This window comes from Bidens hawaiensis, unplaced genomic scaffold, assembly GCF_021521415.1.
Source record: "Bidens hawaiensis isolate Kalapana, Puna unplaced genomic scaffold, B.hawaiensis_p1.1 tig00013115_1, whole genome shotgun sequence".
NCBI classification, from domain to species: Eukaryota; Viridiplantae; Streptophyta; class Magnoliopsida; order Asterales; family Asteraceae; genus Bidens; species Bidens hawaiensis.
In genome coordinates, this window is record NW_027492105.1 from 314,527 (window position 1) to 340,171 (window position 25,645).

At 35.4% G+C, this 25,645-nt stretch overlaps 4 protein-coding genes and 2 non-coding genes across 7 annotated transcripts; 3 read left to right on the forward strand and 3 right to left on the reverse strand.

Annotated features, from left to right (window-relative positions):
- Positions 1-275: 275 nt before the first annotated feature.
- LOC143543266 (putative serine/threonine-protein phosphatase 2A regulatory subunit B'' subunit TON2) lies at positions 276-6,421 on the forward strand. Its single transcript, XM_077035624.1, has 12 exons — positions 276-454; positions 1,587-1,678; positions 1,903-1,965; positions 3,406-3,504; positions 3,826-3,984; positions 4,153-4,224; positions 4,343-4,475; positions 4,661-4,725; positions 4,854-4,929; positions 5,088-5,189; positions 5,281-5,473; positions 6,152-6,421. The coding sequence occupies exons 1-12, from the start codon at positions 316-318 to the stop codon at positions 6,387-6,389; spliced, it is 1,431 nt and encodes a 476-aa protein (XP_076891739.1). The 5' UTR covers positions 276-315; the 3' UTR covers positions 6,390-6,421.
- LOC143543292 (small nucleolar RNA snoR104) lies at positions 2,878-3,000 on the forward strand. The gene has a single exon (XR_013137049.1). It is a non-coding gene; the product is annotated as a small nucleolar RNA snoR104 (small nucleolar RNA).
- LOC143543291 (small nucleolar RNA snoR104) lies at positions 5,521-5,643 on the forward strand. The gene has a single exon (XR_013137048.1). It is a non-coding gene; the product is annotated as a small nucleolar RNA snoR104 (small nucleolar RNA).
- A 2,298-nt stretch (positions 6,422-8,719) lies between the features above and the next one.
- Positions 8,720-10,888, reverse strand: LOC143543242 (uncharacterized). The gene is made up of 5 exons (XM_077035609.1): positions 10,788-10,888; positions 10,170-10,397; positions 10,002-10,059; positions 9,199-9,425; positions 8,720-8,917 (listed from the first exon to the last, which is right to left on the reverse strand). Exons 1-5 carry the CDS (start codon positions 10,886-10,888, stop codon positions 8,845-8,847), a joined length of 687 nt encoding a protein of 228 aa, XP_076891724.1. The 3' UTR covers positions 8,720-8,844.
- Positions 10,889-12,650: 1,762 nt separating this feature from the next.
- On the reverse strand, positions 12,651-19,473 carry LOC143543281 (ISWI chromatin-remodeling complex ATPase CHR11-like). Of its 2 annotated transcripts, none has more exons than XM_077035636.1 (24): positions 19,267-19,473; positions 18,267-18,383; positions 18,075-18,181; positions 17,847-17,959; positions 17,322-17,419; positions 17,043-17,222; positions 16,734-16,955; positions 16,418-16,552; positions 16,049-16,331; positions 15,876-15,949; positions 15,537-15,757; positions 15,365-15,452; positions 15,180-15,273; positions 14,897-15,085; positions 14,717-14,825; positions 14,548-14,637; positions 14,358-14,430; positions 14,151-14,202; positions 14,020-14,078; positions 13,729-13,894; positions 13,466-13,644; positions 13,177-13,392; positions 12,996-13,097; positions 12,651-12,900 (listed from the first exon to the last, which is right to left on the reverse strand). In XM_077035636.1, exons 1-24 carry the CDS (start codon positions 19,468-19,470, stop codon positions 12,883-12,885), a joined length of 3,189 nt encoding a protein of 1,062 aa, XP_076891751.1. In that variant the 5' UTR covers positions 19,471-19,473; the 3' UTR covers positions 12,651-12,882. The 2 variants fall into 2 exon arrangements, with proteins under 2 accessions (XP_076891751.1, XP_076891750.1); XM_077035635.1 differs by having other exon boundaries at positions 14,151-14,205.
- A 2,196-nt stretch (positions 19,474-21,669) lies between these two features.
- Positions 21,670-25,324, reverse strand: LOC143543267 (sucrose nonfermenting 4-like protein). Its single transcript, XM_077035625.1, has 13 exons — positions 25,177-25,324; positions 24,982-25,069; positions 24,649-24,831; positions 24,435-24,569; positions 24,281-24,340; positions 24,089-24,178; positions 23,833-23,967; positions 23,604-23,748; positions 23,349-23,522; positions 23,206-23,269; positions 23,035-23,104; positions 22,609-22,720; positions 21,670-22,002 (listed from the first exon to the last, which is right to left on the reverse strand). The coding sequence occupies exons 1-13, from the start codon at positions 25,275-25,277 to the stop codon at positions 21,911-21,913; spliced, it is 1,449 nt and encodes a 482-aa protein (XP_076891740.1). The 5' UTR covers positions 25,278-25,324; the 3' UTR covers positions 21,670-21,910.
- Positions 25,325-25,645: the final 321 nt, after the last annotated feature.

Below are 25,645 nucleotides of genomic sequence, written 5' to 3' on the forward strand. Positions count from 1 at the left end.
TTTGGATGACGCATATCGACTCACTAACTTATTTATTATTTAGGTAAACAAGTCGTCCGCTAACATGCTTATGGCCCATTTAACTCATAAACATATCGACTCAGTTCTTCGTTCTGTTACAAATAAATGTTAGAAAGATTAAAAAAGATTAATATTAGAAAAAAGATTAAAAAGCATGAGACCAAACAAACACTATATTTCCGGTGTTATATATAAATCACAAGGGAGTGTGAGTTTGGACTGCAGTCATTCATATTTCTAGGGTTTCAAATTCAAATCAAATCTTCAAGTAAATTAATACATCAAATTAAATCAATGTATAGTGGTTCGAGTGACGGTGAAGGCCACGATGCATCATCTCGGAAGATTCCGCCGGCGTCTTCGATGCTGTGGGTCCGTAATCTTCGCCGCTTCATCGGATCCGGTGCCGGCTTAGGCTCCGAAGCTCTTATGGGTATTATTATTGTTATTATTACAAATTCAACTTGTTTATTTCAAACTGAGATTTGGTCATTTGGTGTGTGTTTTGTAATTAGGGTTTTGGTAATTATATGAATTGACTGATGATTTCTTTGATTAATGTGGCTCTTAGTATTATCTAATCTTAGGTCTCAGATTGGAGAAAAAAATGTAAACTTGAGGTCATTGTCATCTTAAGATTGGCTAGACTTATTATTATTATTATTATTTTCTTTTTTGTAATAATGGAGTTTGCAAGCTGGAGTCTAGTTAGAGGTAAAGTTTGAGTTAGTGTGTGAACTGTGAATGTGCAGCATTTAATGTAGGGGCCAGTTTGATATAAAGCATGCTTAGATATTTTGGTGAACTTTGCTTGCCTTATCCTCATGACTAAGGGTTGATTTTTTGCTAGTAAGCAATTATCAAATCATGGATTATAGAATAGTTCAAAGAAGAGTTTCTAAGATTTATACACATCTTGCAAGACTCGAGTGTGTATACGAGAAGTTGAGAAACGGCTGATGAAAACTAAAAGGTTTTAGGACAATAGTTTGTTGCTACATGTTACACATTTTTACAATATAGTCGAAATCCAACTGTACAAATGAGTTGAAGTTCTTGTTTTCAGTTCTATTCAACTTGTATTAATTGTGAGCCTGGGCTGATGCTAAAATCTGGTAAAAGTTAAAAACCGAGTCCTGGTTTATGTTTGGATTTAAGTTTGTAAATACGAGAATATACGATTAAGAGAAGATAAATACAAGGAAGTACAAACAGTAGGAATTTTGTAACACTCTTCGGAGCATATTAAGCTTTCTTTTATGGAGGCTATGCAAATCTTTATATAGTTTCATGATAATATTAAGTCTTCCTAGTTCCTACTACTTTGTATAAGTTCTACCTGCCTCTTGTATTTTTCTATACAATTTGCAAACGTCATATTCTTTTATAACAACTTCCCATTGACAATTGTAGTCGAGTCTATTGCAAGCCATTTGGTCCGCAGATTAGCATTTTTTAAGTTATAATTTCATAATGCTCTCAAAAATGGTCTTAACTGTCATGATTATATTGTGGATATTTCTTTCTTAGCTATCTAATTTGTATGTTCATACCTTGTTATGCAGAGCTAGAAACAAAAAGAATCTTGCTTGATATTTTCAAAGAAAAGCAACAAAAGAGTGCTGAAGCTGGCACAATCCCAAGTTTCTATAAGAAGGTTTTGATAACTACTGCTTTGTTCTTATTGATTATGTAATTTTATCGCATTCAGTTATAGAAATTATTGACCTCACAATGTGACTTATATTTGCACTCCATCTGTCCCCAAAATATATCACATTTGACTTGGACGCAGTTTAAGTCATAGATTTGACTGTTGACCAACTAGGATATTTTTCACTTTTAGTTTCTAACCGTTCTATTTGATTTTTGTCTTATCAGAAACCTGAGGATGGTTCCATCAGCCACAGAGTCCAAAGGTTGGCAAAATATCGTTTTCTAAAGGTGCCTATTTCCACTTTTCTGAAATTCATTGTGTATCTTACTGTCATAGTATTGAGGGCCAAATTACAGAACCCTTCTAAACCTTAAAAGACTCGTTTTCTATAGCATGTTATGTTTTTTTTCCTGTTCAAACAGTGTGTGTTTTGTTTAGGGATGGCAATGAAACCCGAACTCGATGGGAAAACCCGAAACCTGACATAATTGGGACGGGTAATACCCGACCCATTAGGGTTTGGGACGGGTTTGGGATTAGTTTTGAAAATTTTCATGGGTTTGGGACGGGTTTGGGATTTGTAATATACCCGATTACCCGACCGGTTACCCAATAACATTGACCCATTTATCCGATTATATACCTGATGTACCCGACATAACTTTTTTATATTTATATATAGTATACTCTAAATATTTTAAATATTTGTTGAAATTTGTTTATGGCAATTATGTGAGACAATTTATTTTCATGCTAATCATTATCTGTAGTCGATTAGTTATATTTTGTCAAAACCCGATAGAAACCCAATGGGTTTTGGGTCAAGTATACCCAACGGGTCTTTTGACAAAACCCGATGGGAAAACCCGAAACCCGACGGGCAATTACCTGATTAAAACCCAATGGGTTTGGGACGGGTTTGGGACGGACTTTCATAACCGGGTTTGGGTTTGGAAATACCTAAACCCGACCCAAACCCGACCCATTGCCATCCCTAGTTTTGTTGGAGGGTTTTGAAGTGAAGTAGTGGTCGATATGAAAGTCATTGATGCTGTTTGTTTTAATTGAATGGGTTTGACAAAACCCATAAAAGTGTTTTTCTTTTATGTATTTTTAAGCCCAGTTATTATCAAACCTTCAATCTCAACCTATCAAACAAAAAGTATTTTTAAACAATTATATCTTGTGGAAGTAAAAAAGGGGAACATTTAAAGTTGAAATGTTGCCTAATATGGCCTTCCTATACCAAGAAAAGAGTCTTGAATTTTCCTGCTTGTGTACATGAGTCACGTTCACAAGCCTCCGGATTATGAGATACATATGACTAGAAACACTTGAGTTGGTATAAAAATGCCCCGACTTATTCAATGAACACATTAAGTTTAGTGTATTAAAACTCAACTTACCTGACCTAATTATCCAAAATTTGGTGTAACAGTGTAACACTACAACTTTTGTATACCCTACTGGCATTATCTCTAGTTTTTATCACTACCTTTTGTTATTGGTATTTTGCTACTATTATTAGTATTTTTGCTTTTGCTCTCATCTCCCTAAGCCCTACTCTATGAATGGGATTTTACTGGGTACATTTATTTGTTTGTCTTTCCTCATTCTTTCGGACTTAATAGTCTATGCCCATTTACAAGTCAAAGCTGCCTAATTAGTTCTGCTATCATGTTATGGTTTTTGAGGTATGTACTTAAAGTTGTGGTTTGTTGATGCAGAAGCAATCTGATCTTTTGCTGAATGCTGATGATTTGGATGCTATGTGGGTTTGCTTGAGAGAAAATTGTGTTATTGATGATGCCACAGGTGCAGAGAAGGTATCCACTTCATCAAAATGTCACATTTGTAGTCTTTCTCTTTTGTGTTTTTACTTGTTAGATCTAATTATTACTCTTCATGCAAATAATGAATGATTATTGTGCATTTTTTTGTGGCACATCATATTTAGTTGTGCACTTAGGTCTACCTTTATGTACATTGATCATGCTACTTTTTTGTTGTGATCCTGATTAATACATCTTAAATTTACCTGATTGATTCAATTTTTTTTATAATATCTTACCATCTTAGTTTCTATGCTTCTTGTTTCATCATCTAATGGTGATGCTGATACCTTTCTTTCTATTAACCATCTATAGATGAACTATGAAGACTTCTGTCACATCGCCTCTGTTTGTACTGAACAAATAGGCCCAAAATGCCGGCGGTTTTTCAGCCCTTCAAATTTTATGAAATTTGAAAAGGATGAATCAGGAAGAATTGCCATTTTGCCTTTCTATCTCTATGTAATGCGCACGGTGAGTTTTAATCTACTCTATTATTTGATCTTTTAGCATTTTCTTCGCGTGATATATATATATATATATATATATATATATATATATATATATATATATTATGTAGATCTATATTAGCTAGGGTTTCTTTAGTTCCACAAGCCCAAATATTTTGTTATTTTGGTTCAGGTTTCTCTTACTCAGGCCAGAATTGATATGAGTGAGCTTGATGAGGATTCTGATGGTTTCCTTCAACCTAATGTACGTATCTCATTATCTTAATCTTCAGTTTGTACAAACCAGATCAAACTTTTTGTTTTATTATTGTTAATATTTATTATCATTATCATTATTTACTTTTTGTAATTTGATGTTATAGGAAATGGAAGCTTATATTCGTGGTCTAATTCCTAATTTGGCTCAACTACGGGATATGCCTGGACCTTTTGTTACAATGTATTGCAAAATAGCTGCACGCAAGTTCTTCTTCTTTTGTGATCCCAATAGACGAGGTTTGTTTTATTCTTATTTCGTTCCCTTTAATTCAGTGTTCTTCGTTTCCTGAATACCAGCTGTTTTCAGCTCTTTTTCTGGCTTTCTATGCAATTTTCATTTGGAAGCCTTTAGATATCTTCAAATTGAAGAATGATGTCTTTCTATGCGTTTCTGGTTTTCTTGTTAATAAGTTATTTTGCAGGAAAGGCATGCATAAAGAAAGTGCTGCTTAGTAACTGTCTTCAAGAACTCATGGAACTGCACCAGGTAATATGCTGGCTGTACACATCTGTTGGCATTTTCTAGTTTTTACATCAAATCATCACTTCTCCAATGATTTATTGTTATGGTTTTCCTTACTGCTTGTGCTTTTGCATCACTAATCACAATAATAGGAAAGCGAGGAAGAAGTTACTGACACTGAACAGGCTGAAAACTGGTTTTCACTGACATCTGCACAGCGTATATGCGGTGGGACTATTTTTTATTATGTAATTTCATTACATATGGATATTAAATTGTTGGCTACCATCTTCTTATACAACTATTATTTTGAACTTAAGTTGCATTATTAGTGAATGAAAACTAAGCTGTTGACTTTGACCTTGGCTATTCATATTCATGTACAGATATGTTCCTTGCACTCGATAAAGACTCAAGCGGTTCACTTAGCAAGCAGGAACTTAGAGAATATGCAGATGGTACACTCACAGATATCTTTATCGAGAGGGGTAAGTAAACGGTAACATCTTTCACATTTATTTGGAAGGAAATATCTTTATAACTTAAAACTTATATATTTTATTTTAATGTTGTTAATAGCTTTTGATGAGCATGTGCGACGTGGTAAAATTGGGAGTGGGAATGCTCGGGAGATGGATTTTGAGAGTTTTCTTGACTTTGTTCTAGCCCTAGAAAATAAAGATACTCCAGAGGGTATAACTTATTTATTCAGATGTCTAGATCTTCATGGAAGGGGATTCCTCACAACAGCTGATATTCACACGCTTTTCAGGTAATTTTCTAATTTTTGTTTTCTAGATTTTAGTTGGAAGTAAAGAAGGGGAGCATTTAAAGTTTAAATGTTGCCTGATATAGCCTTCCTAGAACAATTATATGTCTCAAGTTTTCCTGCTTGCTGTACATAAGTCACGTTCACAAGCCTCCGGATTATGAGATACATATGGCCAGAAACACTTGATTTGGTATAACAACAATTTTTATCCAATGAAATTTAACTTATCTGGAATTTCGGATTATGAGATAAACTCAAATATTTAAACTTAAAACTTTTTTTTATTAATTTACTTCTAAATTTTACCCTGGTCATCTTATTTGCTACATATTTAACATACAAATTATTTTTTAGAAAATATATCATTAAAAGTTCTCATTGTCGCCTAAAGTGAGCCCGATATTGAATTTGATTCAATTTATTTTTGGTATATTTGTATATTTTTCATATAATAAATAAAGAAAATAATCGCATAATAATAAAATATCTTGCTTTAATTTATATAAATTATCGGTGTATATTTTGTGCTAAAAAATAGTGTGCATTGGAGTTCAAAAAGATTCTTTTTTTTACTTCAAAAGAGTTAGTTTTGTAAAGCGCATCAAATTTGCAACGATTTAACGACATTTGTCTTTTGTAAGCCTTTTAATTGTGATATTTTGCTTGCATACAATTCAGAGACGTGCACCAGAAATGGATCGAGGGTGGAAATTATGAACTGTGCATAGAGGATGTTAGGGATGAAATCTGGGATATGGTGAAGCCAGCTGATCCTCTAAGGATCACACTTTCAGATTTGTTATCCTGCAAACAAGGTGGGACAGTTGCAAGTATGCTTATAGATGTACGCGGTTTCTGGGCCCACGACAACAGAGAAAATCTTCTGCAAGAAGAGGAAGAGCCCGAAGAAGAATAGCCATTTTGGTGTGGTGCTTAAAAATGTGACAATTACAGTATACATATTAACATCTTTTCGAGAACCATGTGTGTATCTTATGTAAAAAATTATTGATAACTTGTAGTGCTTGCTTTACACACTAATTTGTTTCAGTATTATTGAGTGCTAAAATGTTATATGTGTGCTTGCATTGATGGGTTCAGAACTTCAGATTCTTGATGGCTTTTGTTGCCAAACAAAAAATTTAGATATCTTGCTTGTATTATTATTCATTCTTCAACATTTCATGGCTTTGACAGGAGAGAATCATTAAAGAAACATTTTTTTTTTCGTATAGTTGTGCCAATGGCTGTAAGATATGCAAAATGTTTTACAATCATTTACTGTCTTTGAATGTTGATATGACATCAATTTGCCTAAATGTTGCTCATGTATATTTACTTTATCTTTGCATGTTTGTGTGTGTGCTTTTTATCTTTTGGGTATTTGCTTTGTTGAATCTCTTCAGAATGCTACGTGTGACGATGGGTTGTCTGGAGTTATATACATGTTAGAAAATTATGTGTATCATGTTAGATTTTGTCATACCAAAGAATAGTCTTTAATCATTTGTACATCACTAGACTTCTTAGGGGAGAATCGGGTCATATAGCAAATAATTTAAGATGTTCGTGTGTGATACTACAATCGGTGTGATCAACTAGCATGACACTTTCGAGACTGGCATATAAGACGTGCCATCTCATACCTATGAAGGAATTATGTTATGTTCCATATTTAGGTCATTTTAAACGCTCAAGAGAGTTTTAAAGAGGGAGGGGATCGAACGGAGGTTTGAATTTTCGATCCTAATGTGAAGTTCACTTGTAATAGTGAGAACAACACATTATAAGACATGCGGTTGTGATGCATGAAGTTGTCTCCAAAATGTTTTGCTCAATGTTATTCTCACTCACCAGGGTAAGGTGTTATTTGGTATGCTGTCCAGATCTTAATTAAACCTTATCATGAATGGTGCAACACTGAAAGTATATTGTTCATATATGTAAACTAGTTTCTCAAATAAATTGAGAGCATCATATATGATTACATAATATTAAACTTTGCAACTCTTTTATCTTAGTGTGTTCTTTAAAACATTGGTTCCTTACAGAATTGATTCCTCAAGATTAATAAACGATGACTAAGGAACAGTATAAATAACTAAAAACTATATTATAACTTTGATTGTGATAGTGGTGGTGACGGTGATATCTAACGCTGACTTGGTAGATGTATTTATACTAGTTAGCCAACTTGCCAATTACATGACATTTATGTCCAACAATTTGACATAAATTTCTGACAACTTGACCACTAAACTTATGGCCAACCAACAATATAGCCCCTTAATCCCATACACCATAATGAGATACTTAAGCCCGGACCAACAGGCCCGACTCAGTTAATTACCAACAATTCCACGTGAATCGGCTTCTTATTATTAAGACGAGAAACATGAGTGCTCACACGTTGGTCATATTTGTTCCATAAGTTTGTACTGCTATGTATAAAAGATCTGCAATCGGTATCTCCCTAACTATTAAATTTGTCACTCATATGCCTCCCACATGATGGTAAGAGAAAAAGTTTGGGGATTCATGTATGCTTGTTCGCATGTTTATACATAAGTTAGTTTTGGGCAAATAAGCTAAAGTTTGATGCTGCCCCTATGAAGGATTGGAGTAAACTAAATGATTTAAGGTCCATTTGTTTCGAGTTTTAAGTGTGTTTTGTGGCCCCATGTGTGATCCTACATGTGGACTGCGGCATCCCTTTAGCTATGCGACATGGCCCACGTGTGTAGTAGATTGTTTCACATTTCACACTCAAGAACATGCATTGTAAAACGTATACATCAAAATTGATTTCAAATGAAGTATACAATACTTATAAATGCCAATTAATTGTGCCCTTGAAAAGAAAACAAAAGCAGATTCAAAGCCCGGTAACCTCTTTGTAGAGTGCAGTGCCATGGCGGATCTAGGAATTGAATGAGGGCCGAGCCAAATGGGTCTGGTTAAAATAGTTGGGGTCAGTGCTCAGCGACAATTTCAATTGCAATTTAAGACACGAAACCCATATGACATTGCTGAATTAAAAGATTAGGCATTACTTAGATTATGAGTCAACCATACTAACTTCAAATCATCAAAGCAGGTCCCTGCGGGCTGATCATTGCGGGCAAGGGTTTGATAACAAGGTGAAATACACCACTCTTTGGTTGGTATGGAGGGTATCCAGTTTTAAGGGATCAAGCTCCCTCAATTAAACCCGTACCCTTCTACGAACCATACTCAACTGGCACCTAGCCTGCACGACAAATTGACCTGATTGACTTCATCCAGACATGAGATTGCTTTTGGTTTCATCCATACTATAGGTGCTCCCAAAATTCCCACATGGATACACGTACAAAATCCAATAACGGTCTTCAGTTTGAAACTTTTTCATATTTAACTATCGTGTCATATGCTTCCAGGTTCAATGAGCTTTCTGCAAAACATCTGTAGACAAAAACATATGGCGGTTATAACACATTATTGGATCAAATGTAAAAATATAATGATTGCTGACTGATATAGACATTCTTTGATTGAAACCGCACGAACTCCAGTATTCTTAATATTTTCCATCAGTTGGTTCAAAAATACAACATATAGAAAAAATGAGACGTTCTTCTTTACAGTAATACAAGCATACATATACACAGAAAACTCACGCAAGGAAGTTAACTTCCAAATTTTAATGTGAACTACAAACTTAATGATAGCTGGAGACAACATACCTGAGTTCATGCCAGAATGTACTCGTCCGTCCGAGCAGAAAAGGCTGCAAACGTTCAAGATGGTTGTTCTCATGAGTTCGTTCAAGGCTTGAGATAAAGAGTGATGTCACCAAATGGACAAGTATGACTGGATTTGGATCCCCAAGAACAGCATGGAGTTCCCTGTGTATCCAAGGTTCTATTCTCTTTAGTAAGATTTCCTTGTTACTGTTTCTTCCTATACATACCTGAAAGTACACACATGTAAACACAAAATAACATTCTTAAAGCAAATGCAAGCTGTTAACTTCAAAATCATAGCAGAATCTAGAGAATCATAGACGGAGAACAAAAACAAGAATTTAAGTTAAGCTTCTTCCTGAATAAAAAGGAGTACAGAACCTTAAGATAATACTTGCTGCTTTGAGGTATGGAATGCTATAAATCACATATAAAAGGTTTAAACGATAAACTAATGTTCCACATATTGTGACAAGCGATCAACAATCATTCAAGACTAGATTTAAACTAATGTTCCACATATTGTGACAAGCGATCAACGATCATTCGAGACTAACTTTAAAGTGACCCGTTCAAGTTTTTTTTTTTTTTTTTTTTTATCAAACCCCTTTGACTAACCCACTTTATCAATAAAAACTTTATGCAATCATTTCAACTTCAATGTACACAGCAACACAAAAACAAAAGAAAATGACCATTTTAACTATCTCCATTTTCAAGCCTAAAAATAGAAATGATAAATCTAATGAAAATGTTAATAATATGATAAAACAGTAAAAGTTAAAATTTTGTAAGCTACACACCTGCTCCAGAGACTTTCTGGTAGGGCAAGGTACAGCAACCATGTTCTGCTCATATATGCTGCAAAAAATATATTCATAACAACATGTCATCAGACAAATACCAAATCAACTTACCAATAAAGAAAATATAAACTTGCACTAAACTAATCACTGCTGTACATGTTATACCTTGCGCGCCACTGCAGAATTCTCTCTTTGCTAACACCAGGAGGCAGCATACCGGGCTGCCCAAATGACCTCTGCTTCGGTAGTGGCCTTGTTCTTCTGTTAACAGCATTCAGTTCTCTTGATATTCCAATAGCCCTGAGAGTGAACAAAATATAAACAAATATAAAAGCAGAAACCCTAGGTATGCCTGTAAACGAACCAAACGTCATGAACTGTTCTGCAGGAAGTCTATTAATTTAATAAACAAACGAACATGAACAAAAAATTTTGTTCATTTAATTAAATGAACAAACCTGAACACATGTTTTGTTCGTTCATTTATGTTCGTTCTTCGTTTATTATAGATATGTACATAAATACATATGTTTAGATCAATTGCAAAGTATTAGACTTGTTTGTTTGTTTATGTCCGTGAACTGTTGATTTAGTTTTAACTTTTAATCGAACGAACACAGACCGAACATGCTCATTTTCTTAATAAACGAACACGAACAAAAAATCATTCACTTACGCGTTTGTGTTCGGTTAAACGTAAATGAACAAGCAAGAACATCATGTTCGTTTACGGTTAACTTCTCATAAAAACTTAAACCCTATGTTTAAGTTAAAAAGCCTCGCCTTCGTTGAGCCACAAAATCTCTACGTCTACGGTCAAAATCCCTAACATTACGGTTGACTTTCGCACGGACAGGTAACAAATGCTGTGTACGGAAACTCATGGAATTAAAATCGATTTTAACAAACAGCGAAGCGAGCGGACACGTCCGCTTCCGATGACTTCCATTTACGAATGCAATCGGAGCAGTAGGCGTGCAAGCATATTGTAATTACGACGGCTTGTTCGATTTGGTTTAAGCAAATGGCGCATGATTTGTTATTGATTGCTGGCTGTAAGTGGTTGAGTATAAAGCGTTTGTGATTGGCGGCTTGATGATGATGACGTCTACGATTTAGTTCAATATATTGAGAGAGATTATTTGCAATCAATAGGGTAGGGTAGGGTAGGGTAGGGTAGGTATTGGTTGCTGTCAAAATTTGAATCGGATCAGGTGGTAGCTAAAGATGATAGATACATATATTGTAACTTATATACAGAATACTTAGTTTTAAATTTTAGATTTTCCCATCAGATTTACGGGTATTTCAGTGTGTCACCCATTTTGGTACCTAAAGTTTTTTTTTCAAATATCCACTAAAATAGTAAAAGTAATATTTAACTTAATCACACTCTGCAACAGGTACCAAATTGGCGACATTTGTACGATTACCAGTATGATATCAGCATTCAATAAACTATAAAACCAAGACACAAAAATAAAACCAATAAACCATAATGACAAACGGTTTCCGAGTAGAGGTGCACATCCAAACTGGTTAGTTACCGGTTAGTAGCGGGTAGAGGTGCACAAACCGGGTATTCTCAGGAACCGGAACCATGTATGGTCAACAAAAGTCAAAACCGGGTCCGGGTAGGAACCGGTTCCAGGTATAGTGGGGTATTTGACCGGGTTTTGACCAGTTCCATCGGGTTACTTTCGGGTTCCGGGTAGGGTACGACTGGGTATTGGCGGAACCGGTTCCACCGGGTCCAAGTCAGTTCCCATTCCAAGTACAGTTTCAGAAGGAAACCAAAAACCCGGTCCATACCCGTGGGTAGGGTCGGGTCCGGTTCCGGATAGGAACTGTCGGGTTGGGTCCGAAACCGGTTGTTTTGTGCACCTCTAGTAGCGGGTCCCTCTCTAACCGGTTTTTATCCGAAAAACCAAACCGGTTAACCGGTCATTAACCAGTTCGGTTATACTTGAAACCAGTTATACCGGTTAGGGTTTTTGTGTTCGAAAACTAGACTGGTTATTAAATTAACTGGTTTTCGAATAACCGGTTAGTGCATGTCTAGTTCCAAGTACCAAAATACCCGCTTAAAGATATTCATGGGTTAGAACCTCAATAAAACTCTAATACATTCCAAAAAGATACCAAGTACCAAAGTATTAGTAAGTATCGAATACCGAATTTTTAAAATCTTGGTACCAATACCGGTACTTGAGATGCACAAACCGAGTATTTTCAGGAACCAGAATCAGGTCCGAGTAGAAATTGGTTTCAGGTATAGTAAGGTATTTGACCAGATTTTCCGGGATTTTTTTCAGGTTCGAGTCGGGTTTTGTCCAGGTATTTTTAGTTCCAGTTCCATCGGGTCCAAGTCAGTTCCGAATTCAGGTACGGCTTTGAGAAGAAATCCTATACTAAGTACTACCGACAGATAGAGTACTGATAGAAACCGGTTCCAAGTAAGGTACAGCAAATCAGGTCCGAAACCAGGTATTTTGTATAACATGTACAAAAAAAAAATCCTATTTGAGTTTTAGATGCAGTCTTGTTAATGTAATCTCATTTTACATCTGTATTTTTTTAACCTAAGTTGAATTTAAGGTTACAAATATCTTAAAAAATAAACAAATAAACCATAACCATAACCAAAACAAGATCATTTTTGAGTCATAACAAAAGTATGATAGTTAGAGCTGATACAAAATCCAAATCCAGCATTCGTACTTGGAATCTGATCACAGTTTGAAGCCCGAATAAACAAAACCTAAGTAAATAGAGATCCATGGGCCTACTAAGGCATCATATAACAAATGCCAATCCATTGTATATACTAATACACCCACTAATCCAACGGTCTCAAAAATCACATATCAGTAAGCTGTCACTTGCCCTTCTTTCCCTGCAAAAAGAAACACACCATTCACTAGTCAACACCAACTTTTATACAAGACACCGACATACGCCATAGGGTATAGTAAGAGGAGATATGATTACCGAGCTAACATAGTCATCCATCAATGATTGCTTGCGTTTCTTCATAGAAGGAGGACTCTCATTAGCTTGTCGTGCCAAGGCCCGTTTCGATGGAGTCGAGTTCTGAAATATTCATGTAACCGTGACAATTTGACAAGGGAATATGTGAAGGTTAAACATGTAAAAGTAAGTTAAAAGTCACCTTGGCAAGTTTCTTCTCTTTACGAGCCTGCCTCTCCCGCTCATCATATTCTTGATTTTCCCTCTCAACCAAACGAATGAGGGTATCACATCTCCTTGCAAGTTCTTGGGTGGTTCGAGATTTCACAAACCAATCAAATCTGAACAAAGGCGATGTCCTGAATGCTGCCTTCAGCTCGTCCCAGTTTCCATACCCGAGTTTGTGAACCATGCAAATCTGTAAATTTGTTAATCCTGTTAGAAAAGATCATTGGATTGTAGAAAGATAAGATTATGGGCGGAATTAGTACCATGAATCGATCACATTCTTCATTGTAAAGCTTGCCTTTGTTCTGACCATACTGAATTTTAAGCTCCAACCAAGGATTCTTGTAACGGTCTAACTTCTTTCCTATTGCTTTCATTATTTCATCTTTACGTGAAATTCTAGCCTCACCTCTTTCAATATTTTTGATGATCCGATCATAATCTGCAGAAACATATCATGTCATTAATGAGAATATATATACATACATGCATACATATACACAAGTATAAATCTATATTAACTTACCATTCAGTTCCTTGTATCTTTCTTTAAACACACGGGCATATCTTTCAACTTCTTCCTCTGTGTTCCCTTCCATTTCTGAAGCAATGCTACTCACATCATTCCGGCCATACTTCTCACACGCCCTTATGAATGTATTGAAGTCCCTCCTACTCCATGTCGAGAATCCCTGTGATGAAGAATCAAAGTTTTACATTTACAATTTTAAAATTAAGTTAAGAGATATAAAACCCAAAACAAATTAAGAACCAGTGCTCAATAAAAAATATAAAATAAGTAAAAATAAAGGCATACTTCTTCCAGTAGTTTCTCTTTTTCTTCTTGCTCTTCAGCAGTCAAAGGGTCTCCCACCTCTACAAAATTAATAATATATTAGTCAATACTAAAATGTAAATAGAATAGCAAACAAATGAAATAACTTTTACCTTCTGACTCATCAACCTCAATTGAGTCTTTAACTTGATTCTTCTGTTGTGCCTGCTGAAGATTCAAAAAACCAAGAAAAACACATCAGAAGCGTGCACAAAATTATCAGCACCGAAACACTAAAACACATGAAAACCAGCAATAACAAGATGTGACTCTTGAAAATAACAAAAAGATGGAAAAGTTAGGGTTAATAGCGTTATTACCACCATGAGATAGCGCACTTCTTTCTCATAGAGTTCACTGAGTCTCTGCGTGTTGAAGAACTGGAAGTCATGCCTGCATTAAGATGTAGCAAGTTCAAGAGACACATTTTAAGTGGTAATTTGATGTTAACGAAAAGAGAATCATATTAAGTTACAAAACAAAACAGCAAATGATGAAAAAGGAACTTACAGTTGTGGCATACGAGGAATCCTTGGTTCCTTGGGTTTTGTGGGACCGCTTTGACGCATTGTTTGCTTAAAGTATTCAGATTCAGAGTAGCTGAAAAAAACAGTGACAAATAAGCAAGTGATTGATTACAAGATTGCTGAAATACCTTGAAATCAGAAGTAACAATTACTTTCTCTTTCGCTCTCTTTTTGAAGGCTCGACCCAATTATCACTGACAATCTTCTTAAAGTCAAACTTGTTCTCATCCTTGTCATCATCAAAGTCGTACAAATCAGCAGCTGCATGTGAAAATATGTTAGTATCTGTTAAAATAACACCAACACAAAATAAGCTAGGGTAATGAACCTACTGTCGTCCATTTTAAACTTAATTGCATCTTCTGTGAACTTCTTCATCTTAGCGTCAAGTTCAGCAGTCGCCTCTTCTCCTTTAGCAATGATTCTATCGATATCTTCATCTGTGATTGTACTATCCTTAGAACTGAAAACCATTTCAGCACCAAACCTCACCATTTGTAGCAACTCATCTTTGTTCACAGCTGTACAAGAAAGAAAGAATATAATAAGGCACACAGAAATCCAATAGTTATGAGTGATATGCATATACGGTAATATGATATCAAGAATGATTACTCTTTTGCTCAGCTAAACGTCCTTGCTGAATAACCAAGGCATCAAGTGCAAGCTTCTTATAAGCTCTTTCGATGACCTTTTCCTCTATAGTGTACTGCAATCAATTAATATGGCCATAAAGGATTACTAAACTATAAATACAGCAGCTTCTAGTTAAAGGCAAAAAAAAAGAAACTAAAACAGACCTCAGTGCAAAAACGGAACACTTGAACTTCTTTCTTTTGCCCAATTCTATGAGCACGATCCTGAGCTTGCAAATCAACTTGTGGATTCCTACACAATGTTTACAGTAAATACAAGTTCCTCAGATGAGATCCGAAAAATACTAAAAAAACAGTTGACAAAAAGATGTATTACCAGTCACTATCATAAAGAATGACAATATCGGCTGTAGCAAGATTGATACCAAGACCTCCTGCTCTAGTTGACAGCAAGAAAACAAACTTTTCACTTCCTGGTTTATTAAAAGCTTCAATAGAAGCATCACGATCTTCACCGCCGGTATTTCCATCAATTCGGCAATATTTATATCCACGATACATCAAATAATCTTCTAGAATGTCCAGAAGCCTTGTCATCTATAAGTTTAAACTACATTAGTATACTCACTAGGGAATTTTTTAATAAGCATTTTTACATGGCTTCAACAATAAGCTGAATATATAGAACAAAAAACAGAAAAGCTAAAGTACAAACCTGTGAGAATATTAGAACCCTTGAATCGCGCTCCTTTAATTTTGGAAGCAACTTGTCTAGAAGTACCATTTTGCCTGTGATTAAAAAGAATCTGTTAATAGACAGCACGCCAATGAACATATGAGCATCAAAAATGATGCAGCCATGTACGAATATAAAGGTAAGACAATCACCTGCATTTTCTACAAGATGGTCCCCAGTAGTATAAGGAGGACCAGGTTCAGCTCCTTGAAAAAGATATGGATGATTACAACATTTCCTGAGCTGCATAGCAATATTCAACAGACGTTTTCTCTCCCCACCAGCATTTACAACCTCAAGATCTTTCTGCAATAAAGCCTTGTAATACTGTTTTTGCATTTGAGACATTCCAACTTTGAGAATAGTTTCTTTCTTGGGAGGTAAACCTTTCTCAACATCAGACTTCAGTCTTCGAAGTAGAAAAGGCCGTAAGACCTAAACATGATAAAAACAAATAGGATAATACAATAGTATAACATATATCAAAGCACAAAAATTTAAAAACTAAGCACTCAACATACCTTGTGAAGCTGTTGAACAACCTCCTCTTGATCATTTTCACCAGAAATTTGAAACCACTCATCAAAGGTTTCAGCAGAACTAAATATCTCAGGTAGCAAAAAGTTCAGCAGTGCCCAAAGCTCATGAAGATTGTTCTGCGCAAAAAAATATACAAATATGAATAAATCTACAAAGAAAGCCACAAGATTTAAAACAAGCTGTTAAAAAGAAGAAACAAAAACTTTGAAAGGCCTGATAGCTTTCGTGATAAACATTAGCCATGCATGAAAATCAGATTAATTAACTACAAATAAAATAAAGTATCATTTCCAGTACCTGAAGTGGTGTGCCAGTTATTAAAAGACGATAGTTGGTATTGTAGATCCTCATGGTCTTTGAAAGAAGTGAATTCTCATTCTTAATTCGATGAGCTTCATCAATTATAATATAGCGCCAGCTAAAACGCCGTAGAGTAGACTTCTCTTTAATAGCCATTTCAAAACTAGTGACACACACATCAAACTTTCCAGCAACAAGTAGCTCTTCTCGTATGTATTTCTGTAAAATCAAAAATCACTCATATTTAAAGACTATATTAAGTATAACTAACAATAAAGTCAGTTAAACACAATCCCTGTCACCTACCCTTTCATCTGGGTTCCCAAGAAACTTAACAGGACGCAACACCGGGCAAAAACGTTTAATCTCATTCATCCAGTTTCCAAGTGTGGATTTAGGAGCAACGACCATGTGAGGACCAGTAATTCCTCTAAATTCATGTAAATAACCAAGCAAGGAGATGGTTTGTAAAGTTTTACCAAGACCCTGAAGAATTATAAAATGATAAAAATAAGTAATCAAACACACATCAAGTAATAATTGCATGATAAAACTGATGGTGAAAATTAAAATCACTGGCAGTACCATTTCATCCGCAAGAATGCCATTTATGCCATTTTCATATAATCTTATAAGCCAATTTAACCCTGCAAGTTGATAATCTCTCATCTTCCCAGTAATACCTGTCAAAGAATAGCATAACCCAAAATTAGATTCAAAACACCAGCTAAACCTTATGCCATTGAAACATATATTTAAAAAAAGTGGAAAACACCACTAAAACCCTCTTTATATATTTTTTTTAAAACAAGCATAAAACACACTTTCTGATCCCAAAAAACAATGCACCACTTTATAATTGGTCGTCAAGAAACAAAAAAAAGAGCTTTTTTAACAAGAACTTGATCAAAATTATACCAATTCACGTTATAACACTTCTTAAAATATGTGCTACCCAAACCACCAAGGGTCATCAAAGTGGTTATAATGAATCAACAACTGAAAAACTTTAAAGTCCATGGTTCAAATCATAGCTAGTACAGAAATGATGGATAAGAAGGAAACCCATGTGTTGACAAACCAGTACTAGTAAACCAAATAAAAACTTACAAGATGGCTGCACCAACAAACGTGTATGCCCTGCGCCAGACAACCCATCTTCTTCCTCTTTAAGGTACACTTCATCCTCTTCTTCTTCAGTCAGTTTTGATGCATGACGACCGCTAATAACCAAAATAAGGCAAGCACAAAATCATTAGAAAAGTTTAATGCTTCAAATGGAAAAACTTCAGAAAGAAAATCAAGTAACAAAGTTCACCAACTGCGTAAAGTTATTACCTTCCCTTCACCTTCTTCTGAGAAGCAGATTGGTCACTCTTGGCAAAGTGAGCAAATAATTCTGTCTGCTGAAGTAAAAACTTCAATTTCCCCTTTCCCTTGCTATTCTGTCATATTGTAACAAGTAACACAATCACATTTACTTCACATAAAAAAGCAGCAAAAGTATGGTTTTTTTCCTAAATAACACACCATATCAGCATCAATAGAAGCATTCTGTTGATCCAGTATGTCTTGTACTTTTTGTTTCTTCAGCCTCTGCATTTCCTTCAACCTAGCCTTTTCACGGCGAGCAATGTCATTCTGCGCCTGTTCATTACCATACACCGGTTACACAGAGAAAAACAACAATACTAATTCACCTTAACTCACCTCTACTCTCGTGCAATGCACAAAAAATCACTAACAATCATGGCAATGCCATAAACATCAAAAACCTAAGTAAACTCCACATGCATATCTCAACTACCAGTAACCAAAACTTAACTCCATAAAACATATTACAGCATGTATTCAAACAAAACTAGCTCTGTAAACAAAAATTTCATCAAAATCAGTAACCAAACCCTCTAAACCAGTAAATCCTGAAAACACAAAATGAAACAACAATTTTCTCTAATTTACAATTTTTCATCAAATAAAGCTATACATACTTAAATCATAACCAAACCAAAACTGCAGCTACACATACAAACAAACCAAACCAAACTCAAAATCCTAGCACATCACACTCCATAACACCAGCTTAAACCTCTAAATCACTAAATCCTCATAACATAAGCTGAAACAACAATTACATTTCATCAACAAATTTTCATCAAACAAGATACTGAAAGCATAATCAAAACACAACTGCAGCTACACATAAAAAAACAAATTCAAAGCCCTAGCACATCGCACTCCATAACACTAGCTTAAACCTCTAAACCAGTAAATCCACATAACACAAGCTGAAACAACAATTATACTTCATCAACAAATTTTCATTAAATAAAGCTACGCATACTGAAACATCATAATCAAAACAAAACAAATTCAAAACCCTAGCACATCACACTCCATAGCTAACACACAGCCAAACAAATTCACACCAAATCTCACCTAAATCGTACAACTAAACCGTCATACATCACTTCAAACCCTAACCTAACCACCTAACCACTAACTAACCAAAATCAACAACATAACGAACCTCATCTTCTTCATCCTCATCCTGCTCCTCAGCGATAGCAGTTCCGTTATCCTCCTCGTCGGAACCGGCAGTCCGAGCAACGGCTTCGAGTTCTTCCTCGTCTTCTTCTTCGACTACCGGATCGTTAACCTGCTCTTCCTCGGAAGAATTGGAATTGGATAGAGACTCGTCCGTTGAGTCCTTGGATTTGGAGCGTCTGGCCATGGCGATTGATTGGTTACGGTTAGGGTTTTGGTTTTCAGTTGGCCAAATCTGAAAAGAGGGCAAAAATGAATGACGAAGAGAGAGAGAAAATAGTCGTATTGATATTTATAGCCTAAGTTTTTAGTTTATTTCGAGAGTGGGAAAATTCTCGCCGTTAACACTATCACAATTTTGTTTCGTTCCCGCTTTTCATGGGTTTACCACTCGGGTGGGTCCTGAACGGATAAGACCTGATTATTTACTATGTGGTCGGGTTTTGGGTTATGATAACACCATTAAATAGGTTTGAGTCGGGTCTTACGGGTTGCACACCCTTAAACATACGGTATAGATTGTTACCAAGGTAGAAAATAAGTGTCACACCACTAAATGGGTCTGGGTCATGTCTGACTATTTTGTCCTTAAATAAACCAAGGGATGTTGTGATACCTGAACCGGTTAGACCCGATTATTTACCATATGGTCGGGGTCCCGGGTCCTGCGAATACCATTAAATGGGTTCGGGTCGGATCGTGACTGTTTGCACACCTTTAAACGTAATTGTTACTGAAATAGAAAATAATTTATTTATGGTATTGTTGAGCGGTGTGACTAGTAAAAGGTATTTTGTGACGGACTAATGAGTGATTTATTTGTTGTTTGCGATGAACTCCTATGTTTAAAATATGGTGTTTTGTTGTTTCGTCTTAACCAGGAACATAAGTGGTTTCCTTTTGTGTTTAGATACACATAAAACGCTAGTATGTGCATGATTGAGTTTTTTCTTTTTTTTTTTGGTTTTATACCTAATTAGGTGCTAGGGAGACATGTTCATGTTTTTGGTATTTCTGGATATAAAGCAAAACGTGAGAAACAACGTTGAGAGTCTTGTTAGTTATGTTACTGATGTGAAGCGAATGAACAAAGTTTGTAGAATGATGATTGCATTATGATTATTGAATTCAATATCGAAATGATTGTAGACGAAAAAGGAAAAGAATCAAGGAACTAACCGATCCAATCGTACAAAACTCGCTTATAAACCCTAAATCCCAAATGGAGTTGCTTAACGGTTCGTTAACAAACTAAGTTTATTTTTGTCACAAATAGCCCTCCAACATTGGAAACTATTTCATCATCAAACCAAACAATAAAGTCAATTAAAATGAGTTTTTTTAACTGATAAACACACCCCTTGCATTTTGTTGACTTATGGTTGACCTGTCAAATTTAACCTTTTAACACTAACCTTAAAATATATATATATATATATATATATATATATATATATATAATTGGTTTTGAGAAATTAACTAAACAATTGAAACAACAATGAATTTTGATCTAGTGAGTAACCTAGTTACCAAAATAAATACTGGCTTTCTTACAAAATCAACTTGTCATTATCATTTGTCAATAACCCAGTTAGCCACTCATATTTGTGATGCATACGCGTGTTTATTTTAAGAGCTTCAAGTTTCGGGTATCCTACTCTTCTAAAAAATCAACGTGTGCTAATAGATTGCCTAGTTAACTTAACACTGATCACAGCTGACTATTATATCTTACTAAAAACTATATACCAATTCGTGGTATTTCATTGATATATATCCCCAACTGTTGTCTTTAGAGATCGTTAACTCAAAACTCTATCAATCATCATTTAAGTGTTTGTATAACATTCATCAAATTTCACAAGCACAAACCTAGAAATGAAAGTAATAAACGGTATTTCATTGTTAATGTTATACCTTGATCAACAATCTTCAAGATCTTAAATCAAAACTCAAAAAATTGTTTGCTTCTTATCATTTAAATGCTTGTAAATTTTTTTATTTTTATTTTTTTTTCAGATTTCACAAACACTAACCCCTCAATTCTATTCGGTTGTCAGGCAACTGGCCCGCCATTTAACGTGATTGAAAGCCATCAACTTTGGATGATCAGATGCAATTTTCGTCAATTATTTTATCAATGCTTACCTTGTCCATAAGTTGTCTTAGTAAAAATGTCTGAACCGAGCGTCTCGTGTTATCTTCACCAACTCACTCCACATGAGTTAGTGAAAGTGTTTTGAGTTAACCATCACATGATAACATTATACATCGGCGGGTTCTTAAAAGTTTGAACATTGAATCTCAACAACTAAACGAAACCATAACCAACAAGCTCAACACAAAGCCACCATTTCACAAGTTCTGCTTGGTTGTCTATAAAAGAATACCACCATAGTTGCCAGTAAAACTACATACCACAAAGTGGCAAAACTAGCAGAGCACAAAGGCAGGCCTGAGTAATGGTCAGAAAGGTGGGTGGGCGATGATGAACAAACAAAATACAAATGGGATTTATCATTTACATGCCTTTGCTCTCGAAAATCAATAAACTTTATCAAAACATAAGGCGAAACAGTGAAATTGCAACCGTAAGCTTTAAAGAATTGAGATTTGTTATTGATTCATCAGCTAAGCAGAAACTTGAATATGTCACTTAGAGAAATGATACCTTCAACGCGCTTGCTTCCAGCCTCCGTAATCACCACTCGTCTTACCCCTGACCCGAAGCACATATCAGGTCAAAATGGTCAAATATTATTTAATCTTTTAAGTATTGCATAGATCATAACAAGCAGCAAGGTTGGGCGAGCATGGATAGGTTTGGGGTTCAAACCAAAAACTCGTTTTAAAAACTTCCAGTTTTGTTTTTTTTGGTTTTACCATTTGGGCTTAAAATGTTTTGGGTAAAAGAAAATTGGCCCAAAATACGAACACAAAACTTTGGGGCTTGGGCCTAATTTTTTTTGTTAATTATTGATTATTATACACTTGGGCTAAAACATTTATTGAAGTTTATAAACTACTTAACATTCAAAACAAAAAATGAAAATCCATAAACTTTCGGTACGGTTTGGTTTTTTTGGTTTTAATTACTTGCAAAACTGAAACCAAACCGAAAATTATGTTTTTACAAAAACATTGTCGGTTTTTGTTTGGGTTTGGTCAGCTCGGTTTTCTTGGTTACGGATCGTCTTTTTTTCAGTTTCATGTTTTCGCAAGTCGGTTTGGGCCAAAATGATACAAGATGAGCTGGCTCGACTGTATTAAGTTGGATAAAAAGATCTTAAAGAGGAACGGGCTGAGCCACACAGGTTGAAAGTACCGGGTTTTGCTAATTTATCCATGACTTTATGCAGAGAATCCGAGCGTAGGCACATGTGGCATCTTTGTCCACTTGCCCCATTAGGGTGTGGCTCTTGTCCCAGTTGCAAAGCCTGCGATTATCAGAGATATCAGATACATATGAGTTGGTTAATGGGCCAAACAAGGTAAGTTAAAATAAGTAAAAATTTGGTACGGCTTGGGTTGACCCCAAACAATTTCTTGTCTAACTCTCTTAATACATAATAAAGCGTAAATGTGCTTACACATGTTATATTATTTCTACGATATATTAAAAAAATACATTTAATTGACTTAGAACCATTTGGCTTGCTCCCTTTTTTGCTAATATCATATTACTTTACAGACTAAATATTAATACTATTTGACTCAAGGTTAAAGAGTTAACTGATCAAATGACGCTAACCTGATGAATAGTCATTTCGTCAAGGTTAATGCGTGTATAGATTTTGTCTTTTGCCAAAGCAGTTATATCACTGTCAAAATGTACACCAACACGATAAGAACAACGCAAAATCAATAACATAATCCCAAGAAATATTAAGATTTAAGAATGCACAAAGAGAGATAAAGATACCTTCGAGAGTATACATCCAACAACGAATCATTGTCGTCAACAATTGGAATTGAGCTAACATCAGCTGCAAAAGAAAAATGATGAATTTGTAAAAGAGAGCATGGTTACACTTATATCAATATCTACTGACATAAAAAAAAAACCTTGTATAAACAAATTTAGGGCTGCACTAAGAGAAGAATTCGGCCTTAATATTGCCAACGGTTGTCTGTTGGAGTCTCCAATTTTCGGGACCCACGTGCCCAAAGGAAGTGAATAAATTGGCGATTGCAATATAGGCAATGAACTTAGAGAATGCCTAAAGTATCTACAAACAACTGAACTAACCACATATACTTAGTTAGCAATTTAGAGTGATAAAAGGTACATTAGTTAATAAAAGAGAATCAAAACCTTACGTTTTAGTACTTCAGAAAGTGAAGCAAGATATAATAACTGTGGATATGAACCATCACTTGAGGTTGAATGAGTTATTGGAACTGTAGCAACACGATTATGCAGAATCTTTAATGCGACATCTTTCAAATTTTTATCTGGCCCAGCCTGAACAACGTGTGTGTGTGTGTATCAGATAGTCACTATAGTTCTCGGTGTAAACAAAAAATTAATTTTTGATAATATACTCACCTGCACTAATCTTTTAGGAAATATTTTACCATGCTCAATAGCTTGTTTATTCAGATATAGCTTTGTTTCTTTCCAAGCAGATATGGTATGCTTCTGAAGTTCTTCCTCCGTCAGATTGGACGCGTTATTACCAAGCTGCAAAAGATTCAAATAAATAACAAGCCTTTTTAAACCAATAATATTATAAATAATGTATTTTTTTTTCACCATGCATCATTAGTCTTAATGTTGATAAGTGGATTCGCCTTGAACTTACCTCCCGCATAATTAAAATAAAATCCAATGCACTTAGAACACCAACAAACTGACCCTTGCTGAAGTCCCAAAGAGGAGCAGTAGAAATTCCCTAAAAATTATACGGCTTTAATAACCATACATGTAGAAAGAATAATATAAAAAAAGATTCATTATACAGTAGATAAGAGAGATTGTAGAATACTAGAATTACCTGCGTGTAAAGGACATGAAACGCTTGTTTTACAGGTAAATCAACATCTAAAGCAATGACCTGTAAACAAGACAATTAAGACACAAACGGTTGTAAAAAGAACCATAAAAATTGAATTAATTACTTTATTAAAAACCCAATAATCATATCAGACCTTTCCAGACTCGGGAAGCAGCTCATATGCCATATGTGTAGACAGAAATGCAGAAATCCTGTGACAAGATACTTCCAGGTCAGCTTCTGATATCCTTGGCAACGGTTCATGTAGTGTATTATCTGAAACCCTAACCTACAATATATTACCAACAGTAAATAAAAGACCACACATTTCAACAAATTAAAACATAGCAATATATAAAGTGCCTTACCACTCGCTGAAACGTCTCGTTGTCAACATCCATGTTTGAACCAGAAGTCGTATGTGGACTCATGACTGCAGGATTGTAGTCTGGTTCCCCGGTTAAGAGTACGGTATTCACAATACCATAATTACCGTTTACAAAAGGTTGGTGCTCATCATGTCGCCACTCGCCATCGACAATAAATTTATACTACAAGATGAAAATAACATGTGAATGTCAGATGTTCCATAATTTCACTCGGGTCTTAAGGAAAATTACATCAATCCTAACCTAAACGCCTTCTATTCACTTGTAAAGAATCTGATCACCAACCGAAACAATATTAAGCAAGAAACTAACCTGATGGTAACCAGGCGGTAAGCTGCAAATCGTCTGAAACACAGTCGGGCATCCCTCAACCGGGGTCATAGGCCAATGCTCAGACCATCTATACAAAACACACAAACCATCAATTAACCGAGTCCATTCATTCAGGCATTATCACAAACACCTGGCGTGCAACCTCACAAACAAACACAAACACCAAAATCTTACCCCGTAAACGAGCCACTTAAGTACACACTCCTTCCACCATAAGGCCACACAAACCGAGCCGGCGTCAGATTCGTACCGCCATCCATTCCCGAACCAGACATTCAAACCACCACTTCCAATTAAATTAAACTAAACCCGCAATTTTCACTCAAATTTCACTTAAAGCAAACAACTTGATTAAAAACCCTAGCTTTAAATCACACCAAGACTCTATTTACTCTATAACAGCTCAAGACTGTGTTTCTTGAAACCTAATTTAATCCCCAAAAGCTCAAAAACCAACCTCATGCATAGAACAAATCAAACCCAATAAAAAATAAAAGAAATGAAATTAAACCCTAATGCGAACGAGTCAAATCGAATCGAATAGTGATACTGTTGAATTGGATCTTGATACAAAGATGAAACCCTAGACGGAAAAAGATCGAAACTTTTATTGGTGTAAAATGGTAAATTGAGCAAAAACCCT